We start from the raw sequence: 19653 nt of genomic DNA, 5'->3' as shown, positions 1-19653 counted from the left end.
GTTGAGATGCTAAAGGTAACTCTGGATAACAAGTTGCTATTGATCGCGAAGATCTAAACTAACTATGGGGGTAACGAGTGTCCTTATATATCCCTTCCTTCTGGCGTAGCTATGTGCTACAAGCGTAGCTGCGTAGCCGGGCTACCTTGCGTAGCTTAGCTGCGTCGCTACTCCCATTAGATTCCCTACTCCTGAATCACGTGACCGGATGACATAAGGCTTTCCCGTCTTATGTCATTTCTTTCAGGCATCAGGTCCAGGAAGACCATCCTGCCTCAGGTTTGATGCTTTATTGGCTATCGTTCCCCCGTGATCCTTCTTGGCAAGGCTTTGACGTCGTGTCATAACATAAACTTTGACTGTTCAATTGTATCTTAAGTGGCTACTGGTTTTGCAACCATATTCAAAGGACAGAAGGATAGGAATACCTACCAATTCTGGATTGTATATATTGCTGGCCTCGGATCAGTACTCTTGATATATATATATTGGTCTTACGCGTCTGCATTCATTGCCATTGGCCAATACCCAGGGGCAAAAGTGGTATGTTCATTAAGACGCTGTTTATTTTTTGTGTCCATCTCAATACTCAAAAGATAAAGCTTGATATACCTGTAATTGGTCTATACTACATAAAACACCTTTAGCCTCCTATCAGCCCCTGCTTGGCCCAGGAGTTGAAGCCGAAGCCGAGCAACCGAAACAGGACCACAGACTCTAAACATAGCACAGGCTGCGCTGGCCAATGTACAGACAAGTAGGGTGGATATTATAACTGCTCGAGGAGCAAGGTTTACTGAACACAGAAGTCCGTTAGATAATTGAGAACGCTCTCTGAATCGGCAATGACAGTGCAAGACAGACGATAACAAACACAAGCTGAGATGATCAAGAGCAAATAGGGAGAGCAAGGCTGCGCAATGACGAAGACAACAACAGAGTAGAAGCAGAAACAGAACCTTGCAACTCCTTGTCGATGAGAACAATCCGCAAGTATTGACGGGGCAAGGAAAACACTTAGATGCTAAAAATGCCACATAGATACAGGACTGCCCTGTAAAGCGCGAGGTTTTATCCATCGGATGCCAAAACGCCTTTCTGCCATCATTAACTTCACCACGACACTCCGAGTAGTGTCGAGGCGGCCCGTGAGTGGGTCAGGAACTCGCGCGGTGCTCATATACTCAGAAACAGACGAAATCTAGAATTAAATGGCTCATGCCAGAGATGCAGTCAAAGCAGTGCACGAATAGAGACAACCAGAAAACGCAGAAAACAAAGGCTCAAATTCGCCGTTCCAAAGCCGTAGCACCATAACGAGTGATGGGAGCATAATGACAAAGAGTAGATGTAAGATGGTGAAGGAGGGTCGCTCCGAGAGGTCCAGCCCGTTCAGATTCAACTGGCCTTGACGATCAGGCAGCAGGGGGAGCGGTTGCCCAGGGTCCATCAATGATGAGAAATATAGAACAAAATACCCGGCCCTTCCCACAGTGTCCATCTGCCGGTTCCATATCTTGGGTTCGTTCTGAAAAGGGAAAAGACGCGAACTATGACAGTATGAACCACGACTGACCATAAGCCCCCCCGAACAAGAAAATGAATGAAGGCTTGAGGTCCAACGTGACAGAGATATTATGTAGAATTACAAATTCCGTAATCAGAACAGTAGTGCGTCACACCAATCAACCTTGGGGTAGATGAGCAGGCATGACATAGGTGGGGACAGCAGAATGATCACCTACCGCAGCAAAGTGCTTTCATCACCTTTTGCATCAATGTGGGCTGCGGCTCATTGCTCGCCTGCTGGCCGCCAGGGGCTGGCTGATTCTTGGCCGGGGTCGCCGGGCTGCCTATCCGATGACCCGAGATGTTCGCGTTCGAGTTCTGGAACTGCGCCACTGTCGAGGCAGCTGGTGTCGTGTCGAATCCCCCGCTCTGACGTTTTGGCGGGATGCCGCCTCTGACGTTTTGCGGCTCGCGCGTCTTCCCGGCTCCGGGCTTCGCAGGAGACGGGGGCGGGGGCTGCGCGGCGTTTAAACGGTCGGCGGTCACGCCGGGTCTTTGGCTGTTGCGGATCTGCTGGCCGTGGAGGTCCCTGGCAGAAGTATGCATGGCGGAGTTCTGGAGAGCCTGCTGGGACGAATAGGACTTGTATTCCCACCCTCGACCATTGTTCAGTTTCATCCAATCGTACTCTCCATCCTCAACTTCCCCAGCGTTCTTGAGGGCCTGCGTAAGAAGATCCCGCAGGTAATCGTAGTCAGGGGTGTCTTCGAAACCAAGATTGCGCACATAGCTAAGGTATTTGGTGAATTCTTCTAGACGTGGTCAGCACAGCCGGAGAGAGATCGACGATGAGACAAACCTGGAAATCCCTCGCAGAGTTCCTTGATGGCGGTAGTCTGCTTCTTCTCTCCAATCTTTTCGTACTTCTGTTTGTTGGTGGCAGCCTTCAGGCCCTGCCAGGGCAAGCCACCTCGAAGGAAATACATAAAAACGTGGCCCAAGGCCTCAAGATCGTCTCGTCGTGACTGCTCGCGTCCCAAGTGGGTGTTGATACTCATGTAGCGCGCTGTACCGGACAGCGACTTTCGCTCACGGTATGGGATATGTTGCTTGGTTTTGGGATCCCGATATTGCTTGGCCATTCCGAAGTCGACGACGTGGATAACATTAGCGGCCTTGGAGTTCGGGCGACCGATGAGGAAGTTATCGGGCTTTATGTCACGGTAGATCAAGTTCTTCTCGTGAATCGTTTGAACTCGAGAGAGCTAAAAATGTCAGGAGCGCGTTTCTCTTTTCTCAAGTCAGCAGGGAAAACTCACCATTTGCTTGGCGACCATGACGACGGTCTTCACAGAGAACCGTCGGTTGCAGTGATCAAACAGATCCTCCAAACTGGGACCAAGCAAGTCAATCACGAGGATATTGTGTAAACCTTCCTGGCCAAAGTAGTAGACATTGGGAATGCCAGCTAGACGGGTCAGTCATTGTTCTGTAATATATTGGAGAATACTCACGGCATCCGACCAAGATTTTGTACGTTCGATATTCATCTCGCAACTGGGGAGCGTCACTCTTCCGAGGTTCCTAGTGTCGTTAGCCTTTACTACCATCCAATTTGGGACGTGACTCACGAATTTAATCGCAACCTGCTGGTTGTTCAGGAGATTTGTGCCCTCAAAGATCACACCAAAAGACCCTTCACCAATTTTCTTTCCTACTCTGTAGTGGACACCCACTACATTGGACGATGAGGAAGCCATGTCTGCTCGGACGATGCGAGTCGAAAACCTTAACGGCGGACGAACGTGCGGAAACTCGACGGGCTGCAAACACGTGAAGGCTAGCAGTCGTTAGCGGGAGACAAAATAGGAACTCCACAGCGATACAAAGGAAAAGCAGATGAGATGGGTTGCTTACAGAGACGCCCGAGATTCTATGCTATACCATTCATGCAACAACGGCCAAGCGTAGACGTACAAGACCAAGGGACTTGAAGAGACTGAGCGCGGACGACAAAAATCGGGGCAGGCTTCTCGTGAAACGAGACCGAAGCAGGAGGACGACGAAGGTAGGGAGGACCGTAGCTAATCGGAGTGTCTGCAGTCGAGATGAGTTCTCGAATCAGGGTGCGAACTTGGGTCCGATATCGAGGGCAATTCGGGCACGGTCAATGAATATAAGGGAGAATTCCGTACAGCCTCGGAATGGAAGAAGCTCCCAGGAACCTTGAAATCGGCACCAGCTGCGCGGCAGTCTGGACAACTGCAGCCTGCAGTGGTTGGAATGGGTCGGGCGGATGGGAGGAGAGGTGAGTGAAAGAAAAAGAGGAGAGAAAGTAGAGAGGAGCCAGCTGGAGATCGACGGAGGACGGTGAGTGGGTAGGGGGGACCTCAGACGACCAACACAGGAAAAGGAAAACGAGGCGGAGAGGACGAAGTCCGTGAGGGAGAGAGAAGCAAAGGGGAGAGAGGCGAAGAGAGAGCGAGAGCCCGAGCCTGGAGAAACCGAGTGACAGATGGCGGTAACTTTGCGGTATCGATCCCGACCGACCAGGTCCAAGGAGACTATCGTGGCTACAGATTAAAGTTGATATTGGACCACGAACTATTGTTTCTATTGTAATTTAACCCATTCGCTTTGCATGATGTGAACTCGTAAAAACAATCAGCCTCTTCATAAGCTCCGTTGCTGGCAGCCTTTGGCAAAGGGTTGATGGGCAGTGTTCAAGCCCCCGGCCCAAGCCAGATCCTCCTTCCCTTTTCTCCAATTCCTCGACGGCGATCTTGGCAATAAGCTCTCTGGTCGAATAACCGCTCTGCGTCCCAGTCCCTGCACCAGAGGAGCACCTTGTGAGCAGAAAGATTTTATTGAGCTGATAGAGTTCCTTGTCCTACCTTTGCAAGGGATCAGATATGTTACTGCGGTGACTATCCAGGGAGCCTTGCCGATCGAATTGACTCTTTTGACTCTCACTGGAATGCTCATCAAACCATTCTGCCAATTAAAATCATACCCCCCAAAATCAGCCACAACTCAGAGAGCTTTGACAGGAGAAGTTTTCTTCCGAGTCTGGCCTAGTTCTACGGAGTCCCCCTGTTCGCTGGGCTAGATTCGATACCATAATTACCGCTAACGGGGCCCGGTTACGGTGTAGTGGTAATAAATGCTGGCATCAAGGCAATTGGGCTGTGGTCCACGACTGGCTGTCTCAGGCTCCATAGTTTATCTTGATTTTTTGATGCCTGTTAAATGAGACTGATCTCATCCAGAACCCTCGCTCCCCATCAATTATGTCATTGTTTATCTCTTCAGATCCATTCAGGCACCAAGACGGAGCTGACAAACTGCGTACCTGCTGAATCCTCCTAGGTGCATACATACACGTACTGCACCCCTATCCTTCGACAACCTTGCTGAGTTGCCACAGGGCTTATCCTATATGACACGTCTACCACGCATGACCCACCGCCAAATGGCGCCCAATTGAGGCTGCTTCTGTTGTCCTTATCCTGTGCTTGAAACGGCCTTCCAACGGGGTATGTATGGGGTCGCGGGTAGTGACCCATCACCGCGTTTAGTTCCTGTCCTTCCTGTGTCTTGGACGGGTCGAGGATGGGTCGAGAATGGGTCGAGAATGGGTCGATGACGGGTCTCTATCGATTACGAGGATACGTTCACTGTCCAGAGACATGCCACGGCCAACGGTCGACTTGTAGCAGGCTTAATAGGAATATCCCACCGGTGTCTAGGTGGCCCTGGACAGCCTGTACACTCTATGAATATCTAAATCAGATATACAGCAAGTTCTGACTGCAGACGCCCCACGCATCTACACGTGCAATGCTCGTTACAGTTACAACTCATCTTCAGGAACGTCTTCCGCTTCACTTCCAAGCTCTTCCGCTACCAAGTTGCCATCCGCGTCGTCGTCCTGGTCGTCGTCTGAGTTTTCCTCGCTGCTGGAGCCACTGCCCTCGCTCTCGCCCTCACTTCCGGGGTCGTAGTCTTCTTCTTCTTCATCTTCTTGGTCTTCTAGCTCGCGTTGTGCCTTCTGCAGCTCGCTCTCTTCCGCCTCTTGACTGGCAGCCTCGCCATTTTCTTCGGTCTTTGCCCCGTTGATATTGTAGCGCTTTGCGCGTCGGGCTTCCGCGAGGCTGGCGTCTTGCAGGCCGTGTGTTTTGATGTAGGTGTCGATGCCGGAGTAGTCCGCCTGGTCGATCATGGAGAATTCAAACTCTTGTGTCTCGTCACTGCCCAGAGCGCGCGCCACGATGTTTAGATTGAAAGTCCGCTGGAGAACAGAGGTGTAAGAAATGGAGTCGATATTCTCAAAGGCAAAGAAAAGCAAAGGCTTCTTATACCCAAAGAAGATTCCCGTAGACAGAAAAAAGAGGTAGCCTAAACGTGAGACACATCAGCCAACGCCTCTTCGCGACTTCAATGGACATACCTTCTTTACTTCCACGGAAGGCCTTGACATGGTATGCCATCTCACCCTTCCGATGGCCCTCTGGCATGGAGCTGGCAAATTCCTGCGCACATGGGCGTATAACCTGTGTATGTGACAGATTCTCATTCAACACTCGGCGCACTAGGTCCTCGGCCGTTTCTCCTTCTTGGTTTCCAATTTGTTGCCCGTGCCCCGAAAACGCAGCTTTCGCAGGCCCGTCGTTGATCGTCCACATAACTGCCTCCGGGGCAGGAACGCCATTCGGAGGCGGGTTGATCCCATCAGCATACTGGGGGATAATGCAGAAATTGAACTGTCGCTGAGTCTTCTCCGGAACGGGGAGGCACAAGACATGTTCTGTATGGTATCAGCAGGCCGAAACAGAAGCGATAGAACACAAAGAGTTGAAGCAACGTACGAACTCTGTCCAGCGGCACGCCAAATTCTACCTCCTTCGACGTCTGATTCCTAGCCCGAAGATATTCATTTCCCGCCGTGATCTCCAGTGTCAACTTCTTTCTTTGCGGCATGGCAAATGATACATCTTGCATGTAGAATTGTAGAGCTTTGTGTGTTTTCAGATCAGCCAGCGATTGAGCGCCCCCGGTCCCATAATCGGTTCCATTTTCAAGCTTGCGTTTTTTCGCAACGGGTTCGTCGGGGATAACTTGGATGGGCTGAACGGAGTTCGCATTTCTCGTTCGCAGACTGGAGGTATACCGAGCAATGTCCTCAAATAGTGAGAAATAATGGGGAGTTGACCCTAAGAGGGAACAATTCATTAGTGCTAATTGCTCTGGTAATCATGCGTCTGAGAAAAGCACGGACCGATTGCATCGTAAATTCGCTTCTTCAGCGCAGGCTCAGCGCCAAAGGCATCCTCAATCGTAGGGACCTGGGTCGATATTTGCGCTGGGGTATGTGTCGGTGGTGTGGAGTTTATCGTGGCAAACGCCATATTGGTAGATGGCGCCCTAAAAAGAACAGAGCGCCTGTCGAGTGCAAAAATAAAGCCAAGTATATATATGTGAAGACAAGAACGATAGGAAGAAAAAAGGGATGATGATGAAGGACTGAGGTGCGGATGCTGGGCGGGAAAGGAGAGGCAGCTTGACGCCCAGGGATTAATCGAATACGCTGCAAATGTTTGTGATTAACATGCAATGAGACTTATCATTCGCCCAAATAAACGAAGTCTGGGACTTCCCTCAGCTGTTTTATTTGACCTGGTTTATCAGCAAACTCAGTCTACATCGCCCCAGACCTTGCCGCTTTAAGCTTATATCAGCCAACGTCGTTACTGAGTGTATGGTCGCTGGGTTGATGGCTGACAAAACTGGTAGCTCAACATGCCGTCTGCACAGCCTGATTCGATTTCGTTCGTACGTATGTTTCATCAGGTACGATTATTTACTGCCATCCACAATTCAAGCAACGGCTTTCGTGGTCACGTGTGTAATATATACAATAAGATAAACAGAGGCTCAGTTCTAGGTCTATATAAACAGGAGAAGGACAAATGCATTGCACAGGTATCATTTCTTGTGCTTGCTCAGGACCAGCCTCGAGGCACTGCTTGTATGAATGTCAATCAACGAAGTATGTGAGCAAAAGATCGCAGCTGACGAGGTAAGGCAAAAATGTGAAAATTGTCCACCAGTAGTACATGAAGGATTAAAATGTTTGAAATCCGACGGGAAAGTGCAAGGAAGCCAAGGGTATATGGTAATCATGGCCATCTAATGGCCGAAACTCAAAAGTCAGAATAGGTTTTAAAAAACAAGTGACAGAGCCGTGCAATGCCATGTGTATGAAAAGCCAGGCCTGTTATCATTTGTGCACCATAAATGCAAAAAGCAGCCGCAAAGTGGGTATAAAGTGCAGAACGACTGGCTAACCATGCCAACGAAGTTATTCAGACGGACAGATGCTATTTCGCAGTCGCAGTTTCGTCAACACCAGAATATAAGCTGCGCTTCCCAGATACCACGGATTTTGGAGAGGCATTCAACGCAGCTTGGCCAGAATCGTCCGAGCTGAGAACCGGGTCTCGTGACGTAGTTCTCAGCGAAGAGGAGCGCGGAGGCCGAAGAGGGCTTGAATCAAGATCAGGAGCAGGTTCCAGGACGGGCTGGCCGCGGCTGTGGGCATGATCGGGATCTGAGAGCTCTGAGCTAACTACGCCAATAGGGGAGGCGGGTTCTTCCTCAGTCCCAGTGAACGCATCCACTTCTTCATATTCGTCCTCCGGATCCTCTTCTTCCTCGATAATCTGGCTCTTCCGCGTCGTGGGTCGAGCTGCTTTAATAGCGGGGACATCCATTCTGACATCCCCGTTGGGATATTCCGATGTCATTCCACCGTATGCCACTAGGTTAGCAACATGAAGCATTGGCCCCTTGAATGTAGACCGTTTTCGCCGAGCAAAAACAAGGCTCGACGACGGAGAATATAACAAGGGCGCAGGAGCAGCTTCATTGTAGGATGAAGTCGGCACACCATCAGGCTCATCCAAGTCTCGCAGCCCATGGGCTGGGTTCCGAACTAGCCGGATATTGGTCGGAAAGCGCGCAGATGCGCCTGGGGTTGTTGGTAGCACTTTGACCGACGTATGAGGAGATTTTGCAACCCGAGCGGTTGGTGTCGTCGCAGAACCAATGCTATTAGAGGATATGGACGAAGCTTTCGAACGAGAATGACCGTGATGGATACTCCGGATGGAAGATACAGATGAGGATGTCGATTTGCGGCCCCTTAGACCAACTGAAGACCGTCGATATGAGCCTCTTGGAGTGAGCGGGGACGGCGATAGCGAGTTACGCTGGCTCGCACCGGTGCTCAATGGCCGGGGTTGCCTGGGGTATGAGTGACGGCGATGCGGATATGATGCGCTACTAGGAGCCAGACTACTTGCGTTTGATGCACGTTTTATCTGGGTCGGCGTTGCCAGGTCATTCGGCTGGCCGGTGGTTGAAGCGGCCAAGGTTGTCTTTTTTGTCCCTTCCTGGCCTTTTGCAGGGCTCAATTTTTCTGACAGGAACTTGCGAGACGTACCACCAGCGGACTTGGGATGTGGAGATTTGGCTCTCTTCGCGGATTCCACAAACCAATGCTTAAGGGAAGCTAGTTGGCTGATAATTGGGTATTGGCGGCGCCCGGTCCGTCTTCTAAAAATTCCACCATGCTGAGCTAACTCAGGTTGAGATGCGGATGCATGAAGCGTGCTGGGGCGTGATCGCCTTCGATCCTTGGGAGGCGGCGCGGGAGGGAGACGGCGGGTGGAGCTGTGGGAGCGAATTGAGTCTTTGTCGACTGGAGGAGGCGGTGGTGTGGTGAGAGTGTGAGACTGTAGAGGTGGCTCCGGGAGCATTGGTAATTCAGGGACGGCGAGCTGGGAGGGTAAACTCCGGCGATCCCTTCGACCACGTTCATGTAAGGGAGCGGTCGATTGGCCCTCTTCGTCCACTTCGACTAGCGCAGCCGAGATTTTTTCCAAGCGACTGCTCGCTGCGCTTAGACGGCGAATATTCTTTGCCTCTGCATCCCGCTCTCGTCGTTTTCTTTCCCTCTTCGCTTCTTTACGCTGCTCCTTCTCTATTAGAAGAGCCCACCAACCGGCGAGCGCGTCACAGCGCTGAGCCATGACACTATCTACAACATCATCAATATTGATTCCCGCGCTTTTCATTCGATGTAGAGTGGTTTTCTCTAGAGATGTCGAAAAGGGCGGCGGCCGAGGAAGCTTCAGAATTGCTAGCTGTTCAGCAGCATACTCGGATAGGAATGGATGGGCGAGAACTTCGTCCAAACTAGGCCGGAGAAGAGGCCGCTTAGAAAGAAGCAGGTTTATGAGCGCCTTGGCGTCGTCGGGGAATTTGTCATTGAATTTCGGGTCTTCGTTCAGAATCCGCGCTTTGGTGACCTGGTCGTCGTCATCGTCGTAAGGGAGCTCTCCTGCAATAAGCGCATAAAGAATAATGCCTAAGCTCCAAACGTCCACCTTTTCGCCAGCGTATTTCTCGGCCTTGAGCATTTCGGGGGCGCTGTAGCACACGGTGCCGCAAAAAGTCTGAAGATAGCTTGCTTTACCCTCGTACTCCCTGGTGAATCCGAAATCGCAAAGCTTCACATTCTCGTGCTTGTCAAGTAAGATATTCTCTAGCTTTAAGTCACGGTGAACGCACTGCTTGCTGTGAACGTATGACACGGCCCCAACAAGCTGGGTAAATATCTTTTTGACTTTGTCAATGGGCAACGGCCCATTCCGCAGAAGATAATTGTACAGTTCATCGCCTAGCCGTTGTTAGCTAAGTCAAGCATATAGTCGCGCAAGCGCAGCTCATACCAGGGCAATATTCGAGAACCAGCCAAACAAGCTTCTCAGTCACAATCACTTCGTAAAGGCGCGCAATATGGGGATGAAGGAATTGACGGTGATGATGAATCTCTCGTGCCAGGTTTGTATCCTCCTTGTCCGACGACTTCAGCACGACCTAAACATGATCAGCATAAACAGTGACAGCTTAATGGATAGCTCTGCAGGTACTTTTGAGTGGTTGGTAAGTTTATGCGAGGCGAGATAGACTTTGCCGAAAGAACCTTTTCCTATCAATCTGCCCAGTGTGTAGTTTCCAACATGTCGGAGGTCTTTTGAGGAGAACTCTCTAAGTAGCAGGGATGGTCAGACACGGTTTTATTGCGCAGCAAGCCTAGGGATAGATGCAGATAAGCCTTACTTTAGGAGTTCATTATAGGATTGGGCAAGCTTCTCCTTTTGCTTCTGGGCTTGAACCTCCGCTCTCGTTCTAGGAGGCGGCATGTGTTTCGAAGGAACCTCCGCACGCCCTGAGGAAGTCTGCGGAGAAATATATGTCTGTTATGTATGACAGTATTTGATTGCCGGTCGATTGCGTATATTTTGTGGCCGCCATCCAACGACAGAGGGACGGAGACCAATAAACCCGTGTTGTAAGGAGCGAGATGTTGTTCTAAGGGGTCGGCGGACGAGTTCGATCGGGGGCTAGTTCCGGATGGCGAAGGAGAACGGTTGCCGCACGAACAACTATCGAGAAGACGAAGGTTGATTGTTTGTAAGCGATTTGAATGAGGTCAGTTTATTTTTCTTGAGGCGGGTTGATCGGGAGAATCATGCGATGAAATCAGATCGGAGTCGTCGTCGCAGCCTCGGAGGATGACTTTTCTGCGGATCTGGAATGGGAGACAGGAACAGGAACCGACGCGGGTGGCGGGAGGCGAAGCACGGTGATGTAACTCGACTTGCTCAACACACGGGATATACTTCAGGAGAATACAATCAAGAAAAGACTGAGGGGGACAAAGGTAAGGAGAGACGAGCGTGAGGAGATTGAAGCTTTGAGCTGTGGCTGAGGGGAAAGATAGAACAGCCTCAAATGAAACGAGACATTTACATATTCCGTACAACTGCGGCTACTCGGGACATAGCTCATTGCATTAACAAGAGTACTCGACTCTGTATAAAGTACTCCGTAATTTATCCATTATGATTAGATTGGTTAAAATCGTGGGCCGTTATTGGATTGCCTGATTATATTAAATTGACGGGCTATAAACTATGTGCTATGGAAATGTCTGGGAACGTCTAATTAGAGCTCTGAACAACGTGGCGGACCAACATATTGGTGTATTGGTTACTTTATCGTACTGTTAATCTTCACTACGCTGAGCCAAACAGGAGTGCTCAGCAAAGTTACTAATGGCGCCATGGACGAACGACAAAGTGCTTGCCGAAGGACGAGAGCTCGCTGAGACCTCAAAACACCTCGACTGGCAGACTATTTCCCGTGGTGGATTCGCCCCTGATCAAAATCAGCAACGGGCGTTGATGACATATTTCACTAGTCTTCACTAGTCTACCGCCGGAGTACGGGTGGTAGGTTTTGCAGTTAGCAAGCCCTCCTCGTATTTCTGTAAAGTGTCCCTATGCCTGAATTGATTGGTTTGCTTCCGGATAGCATGAGATTACTGCATCACAAGTCGGGAATATTCTCGATCTCCGTGCGCAGCGGCCACTGTGGAGAAGGGCTTGGACACCTTGGCTTTTCCGGGTTGCCTTCTCGAACAATGTTTCGAAGACCACATCCAGCTCCAATTGGGTGTTTCACTAGAGCACTACTTAAGGTCACTGGTTGGATTTCCATAAAAAGAAGATCGGGATATCGATATTGAAGCTTTAAACTCAGGAGTGAAAGCAGACTGATCAGGTCATTCGTTCTCCTGCCACCAAGGCAGACTGTGTAAACGCCGGACTGTCCGGTGGGTAGCACAAAGCGCAGAGTCGACACTGTCAAGCCCCTGTTCACCTTGGAAGGCGAGTGAGACCATTCCGAAATAAGAGTGTAGTAGGTCTGTCCGGAATGTCAGTCAGCACGAAAGACGTAGAACGATGACTTATTGATTTACCTGGTAGTTCTCCCACGCTTTTCCCAAAACCGCCAACAAGATGCTGCGTCTTCTGCAGCAAGTATCGCCTGTTCCGCTCTGCATCAACCATCGACAGTCTGCCTAGCATCTATAGCTGAGTATTAGCCGAAGCTTCATCCGGTAGATCCTCTGAAGCTCTTACATCCAGCGTTGCTGCATTCCAGAACGAATAACAAGTATCCGCATACTTATTGCACCGTCCATTAAAGCCAGCCCATTGCAAAGATTCTTCTCCCGGTGGCAGAAAAATGGGAAGCGCATCAATGCTGTTGTTCAGATCAAGCTCATTTACCGCCTCCGATAGACTCTGAACATCATTTGCTGGGCTGTTCGAGTCATCACCATCATCCTCCTCCCTTTCATCGTCTTCGTCTTCATCTCCCAATTCATTTGTTTGTCTCGATACCAGCCAGCGGACAAGGGATTCGAATTGGTGAGTACCGGGCGAGACAAGCGGTACTCGCCATGAGTCGTCTGATACACGGTTTAAGAACGTCAGGGTGTTTACGGCACAATATGTATGGCCGGCTGGAGATGTCCGAATAAGTTAATGCCTTGGTAATGGAATAGTGCGTTGACGTACAGTGTGCTTCACAATACGGACCCTCCGCCATTCCACCATCGTATGCCTGCACAGACTCAGTAAAGATGACGTGGAGAGGGAACTGAAATCACACCTGACAGGACACAATAAAAGCCACGAGCTTCCCCACGTCTATATCTTCAATACCATCAAGGCCGGTATCTCGTTTTCCTCTCAGAATATACCGAGTACCGGCAGCAAAGCAACAGAACCGCAAGTCGCCGCCACCTTCAATGCTTTCATCAGGCCCAAGAACCTCGCCAAAACTTCCATTTGGCCGCTGCATCTTACGAAGCCATTTCAGACACTCGGTCCGCTTCACCCTCGACAGATCATCGCCTAAAATAAGGAGTATAACCAGCGCAAAGAAGGTCGAGGGCACATTTGCAGGGTCCCATGCTTCGTTCTCCGCCGTCCGTAGTTCTGTACCAAAATCTGTCCCCGTGAACCCTCGAAAGCCGCCTGAGTGTACCTGACACTGGTATATCCACTCGATATAACCTTGTCTTTCCTCGGGTGTCGTTTTGCTCTCTAATGCGCCGAGGAGGTCAAGTCCTGCGATGATAAAGAAGGCTAGGAGCATGCGATTGGAGTCATTGGATGTATATAAGCCCGGTAGGAATGTCTTGAGGCATCGCAGGAAGAATGTGACATGGCGGTCTTTCGTAAACACAGCTTCCGACATGGCTGACTCTCGGCTCTCTCAAGGAAAGTCGAGCAAATCGAAATGAACTAAAGAAACGAATATTAAGTTGAGGAGCAGTATCTGAATTTTCCACGGCTTCTCAAAGAACTTTCATGACTCTCTTGCTTTTCTTGGTGGAGGAAGAATAATGATGATCGAAGTAGGTAGCTCGACCCCACACCTCTAACGGGAGCAAAAAAGATACCGGAGCTATGGGGAAGAGCTTCACCTTACCCAACTCGGCACGGAGACAGCAAGTCGAATCTATATACAGTTTTTCGTTCCTGTCATCGCTCTTGACTCTTCTCGCCCAGTATGGGCTTCCTCTCTTCTAAAACCCTGATCAAGGCACACGCCCTTTTCCTTTTCACCCTCGCCGTCTACCTCACCAAATCCCCCGAAGTTATCACGGAAAGCGATGTAGTCTTCATGCTAGGGGAATTTCTTCACTTGGTACAGGATTTTCATCCCGTCTCAAAGTCGGATGAACAATCGATTTGCTAAGAAATAATTTAACCAGGATTCCCGCCCATCCCCGAACTTCTCGCGTCCACAATCCCCTTTCGCAATGTGCGGCATCCTCCTCGTCGCCGACGCCTTAATAGACTTGATCCTCGTTACCAAGATTCCACATATAAATGAGATTCTGGCCATGGCCGAGGCCGCCAGATCAGAGGCTCCCGGGGCTGTGAGTGGTTTTGCGCGCATGCGTACAAATCCGTTCATTGCAAGCCTCGCGACACTGTATTCGGAGATATGGACACTGGTTTCTTTGTCGAGATTCTGTCTCTTCTTTGCGGTGTCATTCTTCATATATCAGAGTAAGCCAGGTGCTTGGGGGATTGTTCGGTCAGCTGACCCTGCGGCGTCTGATGAGCTTTCTGGCTTGGAGAATTTGAAGAATAGGGTTGTCTTCACGTATGGTTTCATGGAAATGATGTTTTGGTTCTGGGTAGGTGCTTCTAATCCTGTTTACTTCTTATTGGATAAAGTGTAGCTGATGTCTGGTTATTTAGATCTTCATCACGCTGCGTGAAGAGAGGCAGGAGGTTGCGGCGCGGTTTGCGGAGCGCGAACGAGAATCATAGATCTTCGTTATACTGGGTCTGTATTTATAGCCTTTTAAAAGGCGTCATGGCTTTATAATTATTAACGGAATGTTGAAGCTGATCATCAAATGACATTTCCTCACTACATTACGCAGTACGTTGTGTCTCTTCTTGCTTTCCGCAGAAGTAGAGCATAATAGATACAGTGCAGTACATCGTTCACTTCAGTCCGACTCGAACAGATGCTTCATTCCCATATGACCAATATGGTAAGTGGTGATGCCAGCTACAGACAAGCAGAAGCACGTCTTAACTTCTTAAAGCACGAATGCAACGCCGGCGGCAATACCAGCAAGGACGCCGACACTCTTGCCCCGGAGAGGCGTTGCACCGTCAGTATCCTCAGAGCTAGCTGGAGTCTCAGTTTCAGTCGAGGTTGAAGTCTGAGTAGAAGTATCGGCCGAGGTCGAGGAGGCAGCTTCGGTCGAAGTCTGGTCACTTTCGGTGTTGGAAGTGACGGCCGTGGTAGTAGTGGTCTTGCCGTCGCTGGTAGGGGTGACGGTAGCGGTGACGGTAGCGGAAGCAGTGGCTGTGGTGCTGGTTGCATCGCTAGCACAGGTGGCGGACTGAGGGAGATCACTGATTCCGGCACCGCCGCAGATGCCGTTGGCAAAGTCGAGGGCCGCTTGAGAAACGATTGATGTTAGCTCTGCGCGAAATGTACGTTTGCTCATACGGTTGTGATGTATATGGCTGCCATATAAGAGTTCATCGTTGATTGTTCCACTTACTTTTCTGGTCATCCGCATTGCAAGACTTTCCAACACAGCAGGCCATGTCGTCGATAAAGGACCTAGTGGCACAAATGCATTCAACATCGACGGGGCTGCACTTCGAGGGAATGGCCCCATTGGCACAGCCTTGCTGTTGGCTTATTAGAACTCATGATTTCTTGAGTACGAATGCAGGAGATCAGCTACGTCGCGCGAGAGTAACGTACAGCACAGTCAGGAAGGCCAGGCAGAGACTGAGCAATAACGGAGCTCAGGCAGACAGCCAGGATAAGAGCGAGCAAGTGAGACTTCATGGTTGATACGTCTTTGATGAATTGAAATGTGAGAGCCGTTTACGGAGCAGCCAACAATGTTGAGGAGGTTGATAGTAAAGGAAGAACAAAGTGAGGGGTGAAGGAGGGAGAGTCGAAGTGGACGTGGGAGTCGAGGGATGAGCAACAAAAGCCTGAGGACCCTTGCTACTACCCTCTTTGCCACGGCCGTCATTCAGGTACGCATTACCTGCTCGGAAACCATTGCCTTCCGTACTTGGCAAATATAGGCTCACTAAAGCTCATTAACGCCTTGTACAGATCAGAGTAGCAGTTGTTTCTTGTCTACGTCCTCGATTGTTTTATACTCTGGCTTGGAGGCACCCCTCACGGCCTGTAGTTACACTGTGCATTCTATATGACAACGATGGTGATGACTGACCACTGTAATTTACGCTAATCGCTTTTAAGGAACTATAAGGTATGCCCAGTGGAAGATCTGGGCTGTCTTAGGCTGAATGGATTTTCTATCACTTTGTCAGCTCTTCTATACAGCACGCCAGAAGGCACTCGCGCGTGAGCCTGATACGTCGTATTCATGGCTATACAGTCCCAAAAGTGAAATTTCCAGCTCTACTGCGCATTCTTAAAGAGTCATCGAAAGAGCCTAGGACCCTGTAAGGGGATTTAAGACCTGCAGATGGAGCTTTGGATTAGTACGGCAAATTAGAGCTTTGTGGTTACCGACACCCCTGCGGAGATACAGCTAGTCCTGGTATATGACTAGCGGAAACTCTCATTCATTCCCCGCAAGTACTTCGCTTCAAAGTTGCTGCAGCTCCCAAACCTCGGGCCTCAAATGATCAGCGGAAGAATGTTCTTTTAGGCATGTCTTCAAACGGTTGTACTGGCTTGGTAGTCAGCGCCGTGGTGTTGAGATTTACTTATGGCTAGAGATATCTGAGGCTGGATGGTTGGACATGTCCACTGTCAGATATTCTAGGGGTTCCTGCTGGTCAGAACCGACGAGTCAGTGGCCAGAATGGGGGTTCTCAACTGGCTTGCCAACATCGCCCTGGCTGGAACCCAGGTAATTAAGAAGATCAGGATACGGGTAAATCTCTCACTGTGTACAAAATCGTTGAGCCCGGCTAAGAGACGCCACAATAAGAGGAGTCCTAGTGACTGCGTTTCCCCTCCCCTCCCCGCACTTATACCCCGGGGAGATATTCCTACAACTAGACTATCCAGAGATAGGAGTGTTAATTAGATACCAAGCTCAGATCCCAAGCTCTAATCACCCACTTGATTGCAGGTGCACGGCCTTTCTCCGCTTTCTCGTCGATATTCCGCTTCAGAGAACCTTCTCGGTGAGGAGTGAGTTTGACAGTGCGCCCTTACGTTTCGCTGCGCCGTCTTGTTGGTTTCTACCCTCCAGCCTCTCCTCGATCCAATTTTGACCCCGTCCGACAACACAACCACTGAGAAGTGAACTGTCAGCATCTGTTGCAGCATGTTCTTTTCCGCCTATATGTTCTCAGCTTAATCCCGCAATCAAATAAATTCAATTACCAATCCGTCGATAATTGGGTCGTTAGGCCACCGGGCACTTCGCAGTCCTCTCGTCTAGCCCAGCCTAGCTGAGTCTGTCTTGGTTGTCACTATGGGTCTCGGTATTGTGGATGTAAAAGGACGACAAGTTCCTGGTACGATCAGATGGCAGGACACATGGTCTTTTATTCCGGAGCTAATCTATTCATCCTCGGTTCAGGCACCGTTGATATCTATGAAAAGGAGCGCGTCGAGAGTCAACCCTCTAACTATCACACAGAATTGAAGTATGATCGTTCTGGATCAGAACCCATACTTCTTGTTCCGCAGCCTAGTGATGATCCAAACGATCCACTGGTACGTTGGAAGACTTGCACGCAGCCATTGAGCTACTATCACTAACCAAGGGGCTGCATAGAATTGGCCGTTATGGAAGCGCGATCTGACTATTTTTGCTCTCTCCCTCGTTGCAGTTCTCTGCGCTACAACAAGTTCCGTAATGGCGGCAGGAACTGTCACGCTCTCGAGGTACTACAGAAAAAGCTTCATGTCCATCGCCCTCCTAACAGGATACCACCTCTGCGGAACTGGAATCGCGGGGATCCTTATCGTTCCGACTGCCAGAGTATGGGGCAAGCGCCACCTCTTCGTGCTTGGGCATATACTCATGGTGGCGAGCTGTGTATGGGCTGGAGGCAGTGGGATGAATTACCAGAGTCTTCTCTGGGCTCGTATTTTTCAGGGCGTTGCTCTGGCTCCGTTCGAAGCCCTAACAAACGCTGTTGTCGATGACTTGTTTTATGTGCACCAACGGGGCAAAAGAATGGCCTTATCCAACGTTGCGGTATTCGGAGCTGCATTTCTCACACCAGTCGCAGCGGGTAAGATCACAAAAACTTTAGGTTGGGAATGGACATTTTATCTCCTTGCTATATTCACAGCGGCAGCCTTGCCCCTCACGATATTCTTGGTACCAGAGACAGCCTTTAGACGCCTAAATTACTTAGAACCGGATTTTCATGACCGTGACAGAACAGAGAGTTGCCAGCACGCCGAATCTCGAAAAGCCCAAGACGAGGCCGATTTGCGTGAGCCGAAGCAGTCATCAACTAGCAATGGGGAGTCTTCACTTGACGTTGCTAGCCAAGAGCCGCCGACGCAAAGGAGTATACTTACTAAGGTCTCCTATGTACAAACCCTGAAGCTTTTTAATGGAAGAAAGACCGACGAACATTGGTGGAAACTTCTGCTGCGTCCGTTCCCACTGTTCTTCCATCCCGCAGTACTCTGGGTAAGACCGTCACCGCATCGAAGAATGCTCGTTCTGACTTGACAGGCTTGCTTGATACAAGGTGTTATCATTGGATGGACGGTATTCATCGGCGTCACTTTGGCTGCTATATTTATGAGTGGTCCGCTTTGGTTCGAAGAGGATAAGACTGGATACATGTACGCAGGTGCCTTCATTGGTGCCATGGTGGGACTCGTGTTGTCAGGGCTGCTGTCCGATTTTATGAACAATATCATGATCAAGTTCAACAAGGGGAGATACGAACCCGAATTTCGTATCCTCCTTGTAATCTTCCAATTGATCTTCTGCGGCATCGGTATGTACGGTTTTGGAATCACGGCCAATGATGCCGCACACTACGGCTGGCTGCCACCCGACGTGTTTTTCGGCTGCGTGGTAAGCGGGATGGTGATGGGTGCTGTCGCCAGCGCCTTGTATATTGTCGATGCTCACCGCAAGTATCCAAGTCGGCAGAAAAGGAGCTCATACTAACCGGTATCAGGGAACATTGTCATCGAGGCCTTTACGTGCATGTTGATATTCAAAAACATCTTCAGCTTTGTCTTGACCTTTTATACTTATGACTGGCTCGTGGAAGCGTATGTCAAAAAGCCGTTCATGGCGATTTCAAGTATTCAGGTGGCTATCTGTGCTTTGAGCATTCCTATGTGTAAGTCCCCCTCATTATAAATCAAGCGTCGCTACTAACTCGAGCCTGCAGACATTTTCGGCAAATGGAATCGGTTTTTCTTCTCGCGGTATGACATTCTAAAGCTGCTAAGGTTGTGGTGATTTCTGGGGGAAGAGGTGGCTTTAGCAGGAGATGGGAGGACTTCGTCAAACGTATGGGTGTCCATGAGCACCGTTTTAATGATTCAAGTAATAAAGGGGCTGGGAATATGCTCTTTAATAATGTTTTAATATTCTGATAGCGTTGTATTACTATTAACTTGTTGATCTATGTGGACCGAAGATCTTGACTACTAACGGACGCAGCGCGCGAGCTACCCACCTAGGTAACAGATAAG

At 49.8% G+C, this 19653-nt stretch overlaps 8 protein-coding genes across 8 annotated transcripts; 2 read left to right on the top strand and 6 right to left on the bottom strand.

Annotated features, from left to right (window-relative positions):
* Positions 1-590: 590 nt before the first annotated feature.
* Positions 591-1408, bottom strand: BDW70DRAFT_14526 (uncharacterized protein). Its single transcript, XM_073738403.1, has one exon. The coding sequence runs from the start codon at positions 1077-1079 to the stop codon at positions 624-626; it is 456 nt and encodes a 151-aa protein (XP_073591241.1). The 5' UTR covers positions 1080-1408; the 3' UTR covers positions 591-623.
* Positions 1409-3488, bottom strand: BDW70DRAFT_14529 (casein kinase I). Its single transcript, XM_073738407.1, has 6 exons — positions 3427-3488; positions 3141-3349; positions 3024-3093; positions 2829-2977; positions 2369-2774; positions 1409-2321 (listed from the first exon to the last, which is right to left on the bottom strand). The coding sequence occupies exons 2-6, from the start codon at positions 3267-3269 to the stop codon at positions 1738-1740; spliced, it is 1338 nt and encodes a 445-aa protein (XP_073591240.1). The 5' UTR covers positions 3270-3349; positions 3427-3488; the 3' UTR covers positions 1409-1737.
* Positions 3489-5218: 1730 nt separating this feature from the next.
* On the bottom strand, positions 5219-7000 carry rtt106 (putative negative regulator of DNA transposition (Rtt106)). Its single transcript, XM_073738352.1, has 4 exons — positions 6788-7000; positions 6378-6722; positions 5960-6316; positions 5219-5907 (listed from the first exon to the last, which is right to left on the bottom strand). The coding sequence occupies exons 1-4, from the start codon at positions 6915-6917 to the stop codon at positions 5363-5365; spliced, it is 1377 nt and encodes a 458-aa protein (XP_073591239.1). The 5' UTR covers positions 6918-7000; the 3' UTR covers positions 5219-5362.
* A 473-nt stretch (positions 7001-7473) lies between these two features.
* BDW70DRAFT_144924 (non-specific serine/threonine protein kinase) lies at positions 7474-11405 on the bottom strand. The gene is made up of 4 exons (XM_073738342.1): positions 10696-11405; positions 10506-10623; positions 10305-10452; positions 7474-10252 (listed from the first exon to the last, which is right to left on the bottom strand). Exons 1-4 carry the CDS (start codon positions 10776-10778, stop codon positions 7890-7892), a joined length of 2712 nt encoding a protein of 903 aa, XP_073591238.1. The 5' UTR covers positions 10779-11405; the 3' UTR covers positions 7474-7889.
* A 450-nt stretch (positions 11406-11855) lies between these two features.
* On the bottom strand, positions 11856-13795 carry cdc43 (protein geranylgeranyltransferase type I subunit CDC43). Its single transcript, XM_073738307.1, has 5 exons — positions 13099-13795; positions 13005-13050; positions 12564-12949; positions 12401-12509; positions 11856-12345 (listed from the first exon to the last, which is right to left on the bottom strand). The coding sequence occupies exons 1-5, from the start codon at positions 13687-13689 to the stop codon at positions 12203-12205; spliced, it is 1275 nt and encodes a 424-aa protein (XP_073591237.1). The 5' UTR covers positions 13690-13795; the 3' UTR covers positions 11856-12202.
* A 23-nt stretch (positions 13796-13818) lies between these two features.
* Positions 13819-14777, top strand: BDW70DRAFT_166132 (uncharacterized protein; the record flags this gene model as incomplete). Its single annotated transcript, XM_073741913.1, has 3 exons — positions 13819-14142; positions 14210-14641; positions 14706-14777. Exons 1-3 carry the CDS (start codon positions 14005-14007, stop codon positions 14775-14777), a joined length of 642 nt encoding a protein of 213 aa, XP_073591236.1. The 5' UTR covers positions 13819-14004.
* Positions 14778-15055: 278 nt separating this feature from the next.
* Positions 15056-15825, bottom strand: BDW70DRAFT_154219 (CFEM domain-containing protein; the record flags this gene model as incomplete). Its single annotated transcript, XM_073739794.1, has 3 exons — positions 15056-15447; positions 15530-15662; positions 15739-15825. 3 exons carry the CDS (start codon positions 15823-15825, stop codon positions 15056-15058), a joined length of 612 nt encoding a protein of 203 aa, XP_073591235.1.
* Positions 15826-17446: 1621 nt separating this feature from the next.
* BDW70DRAFT_164513 (putative MFS transporter) lies at positions 17447-19417 on the top strand (the record flags this gene model as incomplete). Its single annotated transcript, XM_073741485.1, has 6 exons — positions 17447-17489; positions 17555-17691; positions 17753-18625; positions 18671-19091; positions 19128-19295; positions 19347-19417. 6 exons carry the CDS (start codon positions 17447-17449, stop codon positions 19415-19417), a joined length of 1713 nt encoding a protein of 570 aa, XP_073591234.1.
* Between the last annotated feature and the right edge of the window lie 236 nt (positions 19418-19653).

This window comes from Aspergillus foveolatus (assembly GCF_047715535.1).
Source record: "Aspergillus foveolatus strain CBS 279.81 unplaced genomic scaffold BDW70scaffold_113, whole genome shotgun sequence".
Taxonomy (NCBI): Eukaryota; Fungi; Ascomycota; class Eurotiomycetes; order Eurotiales; family Aspergillaceae; genus Aspergillus; species Aspergillus foveolatus.
Note: the sequence above shows the minus strand (reverse complement) of the source record. Positions and strands in the feature narration are given on the sequence as shown.

Coding starts and splice junctions, on each gene's coding strand:
- BDW70DRAFT_14526 (XM_073738403.1), bottom strand. CDS start 1,079: ATGGATAAAACCTCGCGCTTTACAGGGCAGTCCTGTATCTATGTGGCA.
- BDW70DRAFT_14529 (XM_073738407.1), bottom strand. CDS start 3,269: ATGGCTTCCTCATCGTCCAATGTAGTGGGTGTCCACTACAGAGTAGGA. Junction 3,094..3,140: donor AGCAGGTTGCGATTAAATTC/GTGAGTCACGTC, acceptor TAACGACACTAG/GAACCTCGGAAGAGTGACGC. Junction 2,775..2,828: donor TCATGGTCGCCAAGCAAATG/GTGAGTTTTCCC, acceptor TGACATTTTTAG/CTCTCTCGAGTTCAAACGAT.
- rtt106 (XM_073738352.1), bottom strand. CDS start 6,917: ATGGCGTTTGCCACGATAAACTCCACACCACCGACACATACCCCAGCG. Junction 6,317..6,377: donor CGTGCCGCTGGACAGAGTTC/GTACGTTGCTTC, acceptor GATACCATACAG/AACATGTCTTGTGCCTCCCC. Junction 5,908..5,959: donor CTTCCGTGGAAGTAAAGAAG/GTATGTCCATTG, acceptor TCTCACGTTTAG/GCTACCTCTTTTTTCTGTCT.
- BDW70DRAFT_144924 (XM_073738342.1), bottom strand. CDS start 10,778: ATGCCGCCTCCTAGAACGAGAGCGGAGGTTCAAGCCCAGAAGCAAAAG. Junction 10,624..10,695: donor TCCTATAATGAACTCCTAAA/GTAAGGCTTATC, acceptor CCTGCTACTTAG/AGAGTTCTCCTCAAAAGACC. Junction 10,453..10,505: donor AACTTACCAACCACTCAAAA/GTACCTGCAGAG, acceptor GATCATGTTTAG/GTCGTGCTGAAGTCGTCGGA.
- cdc43 (XM_073738307.1), bottom strand. CDS start 13,689: ATGTCGGAAGCTGTGTTTACGAAAGACCGCCATGTCACATTCTTCCTG. Junction 13,051..13,098: donor CTTTTATTGTGTCCTGTCAG/GTGTGATTTCAG, acceptor GAGTCTGTGCAG/GCATACGATGGTGGAATGGC. Junction 12,950..13,004: donor TCCGTATTGTGAAGCACACT/GTACGTCAACGC, acceptor GGACATCTCCAG/CCGGCCATACATATTGTGCC.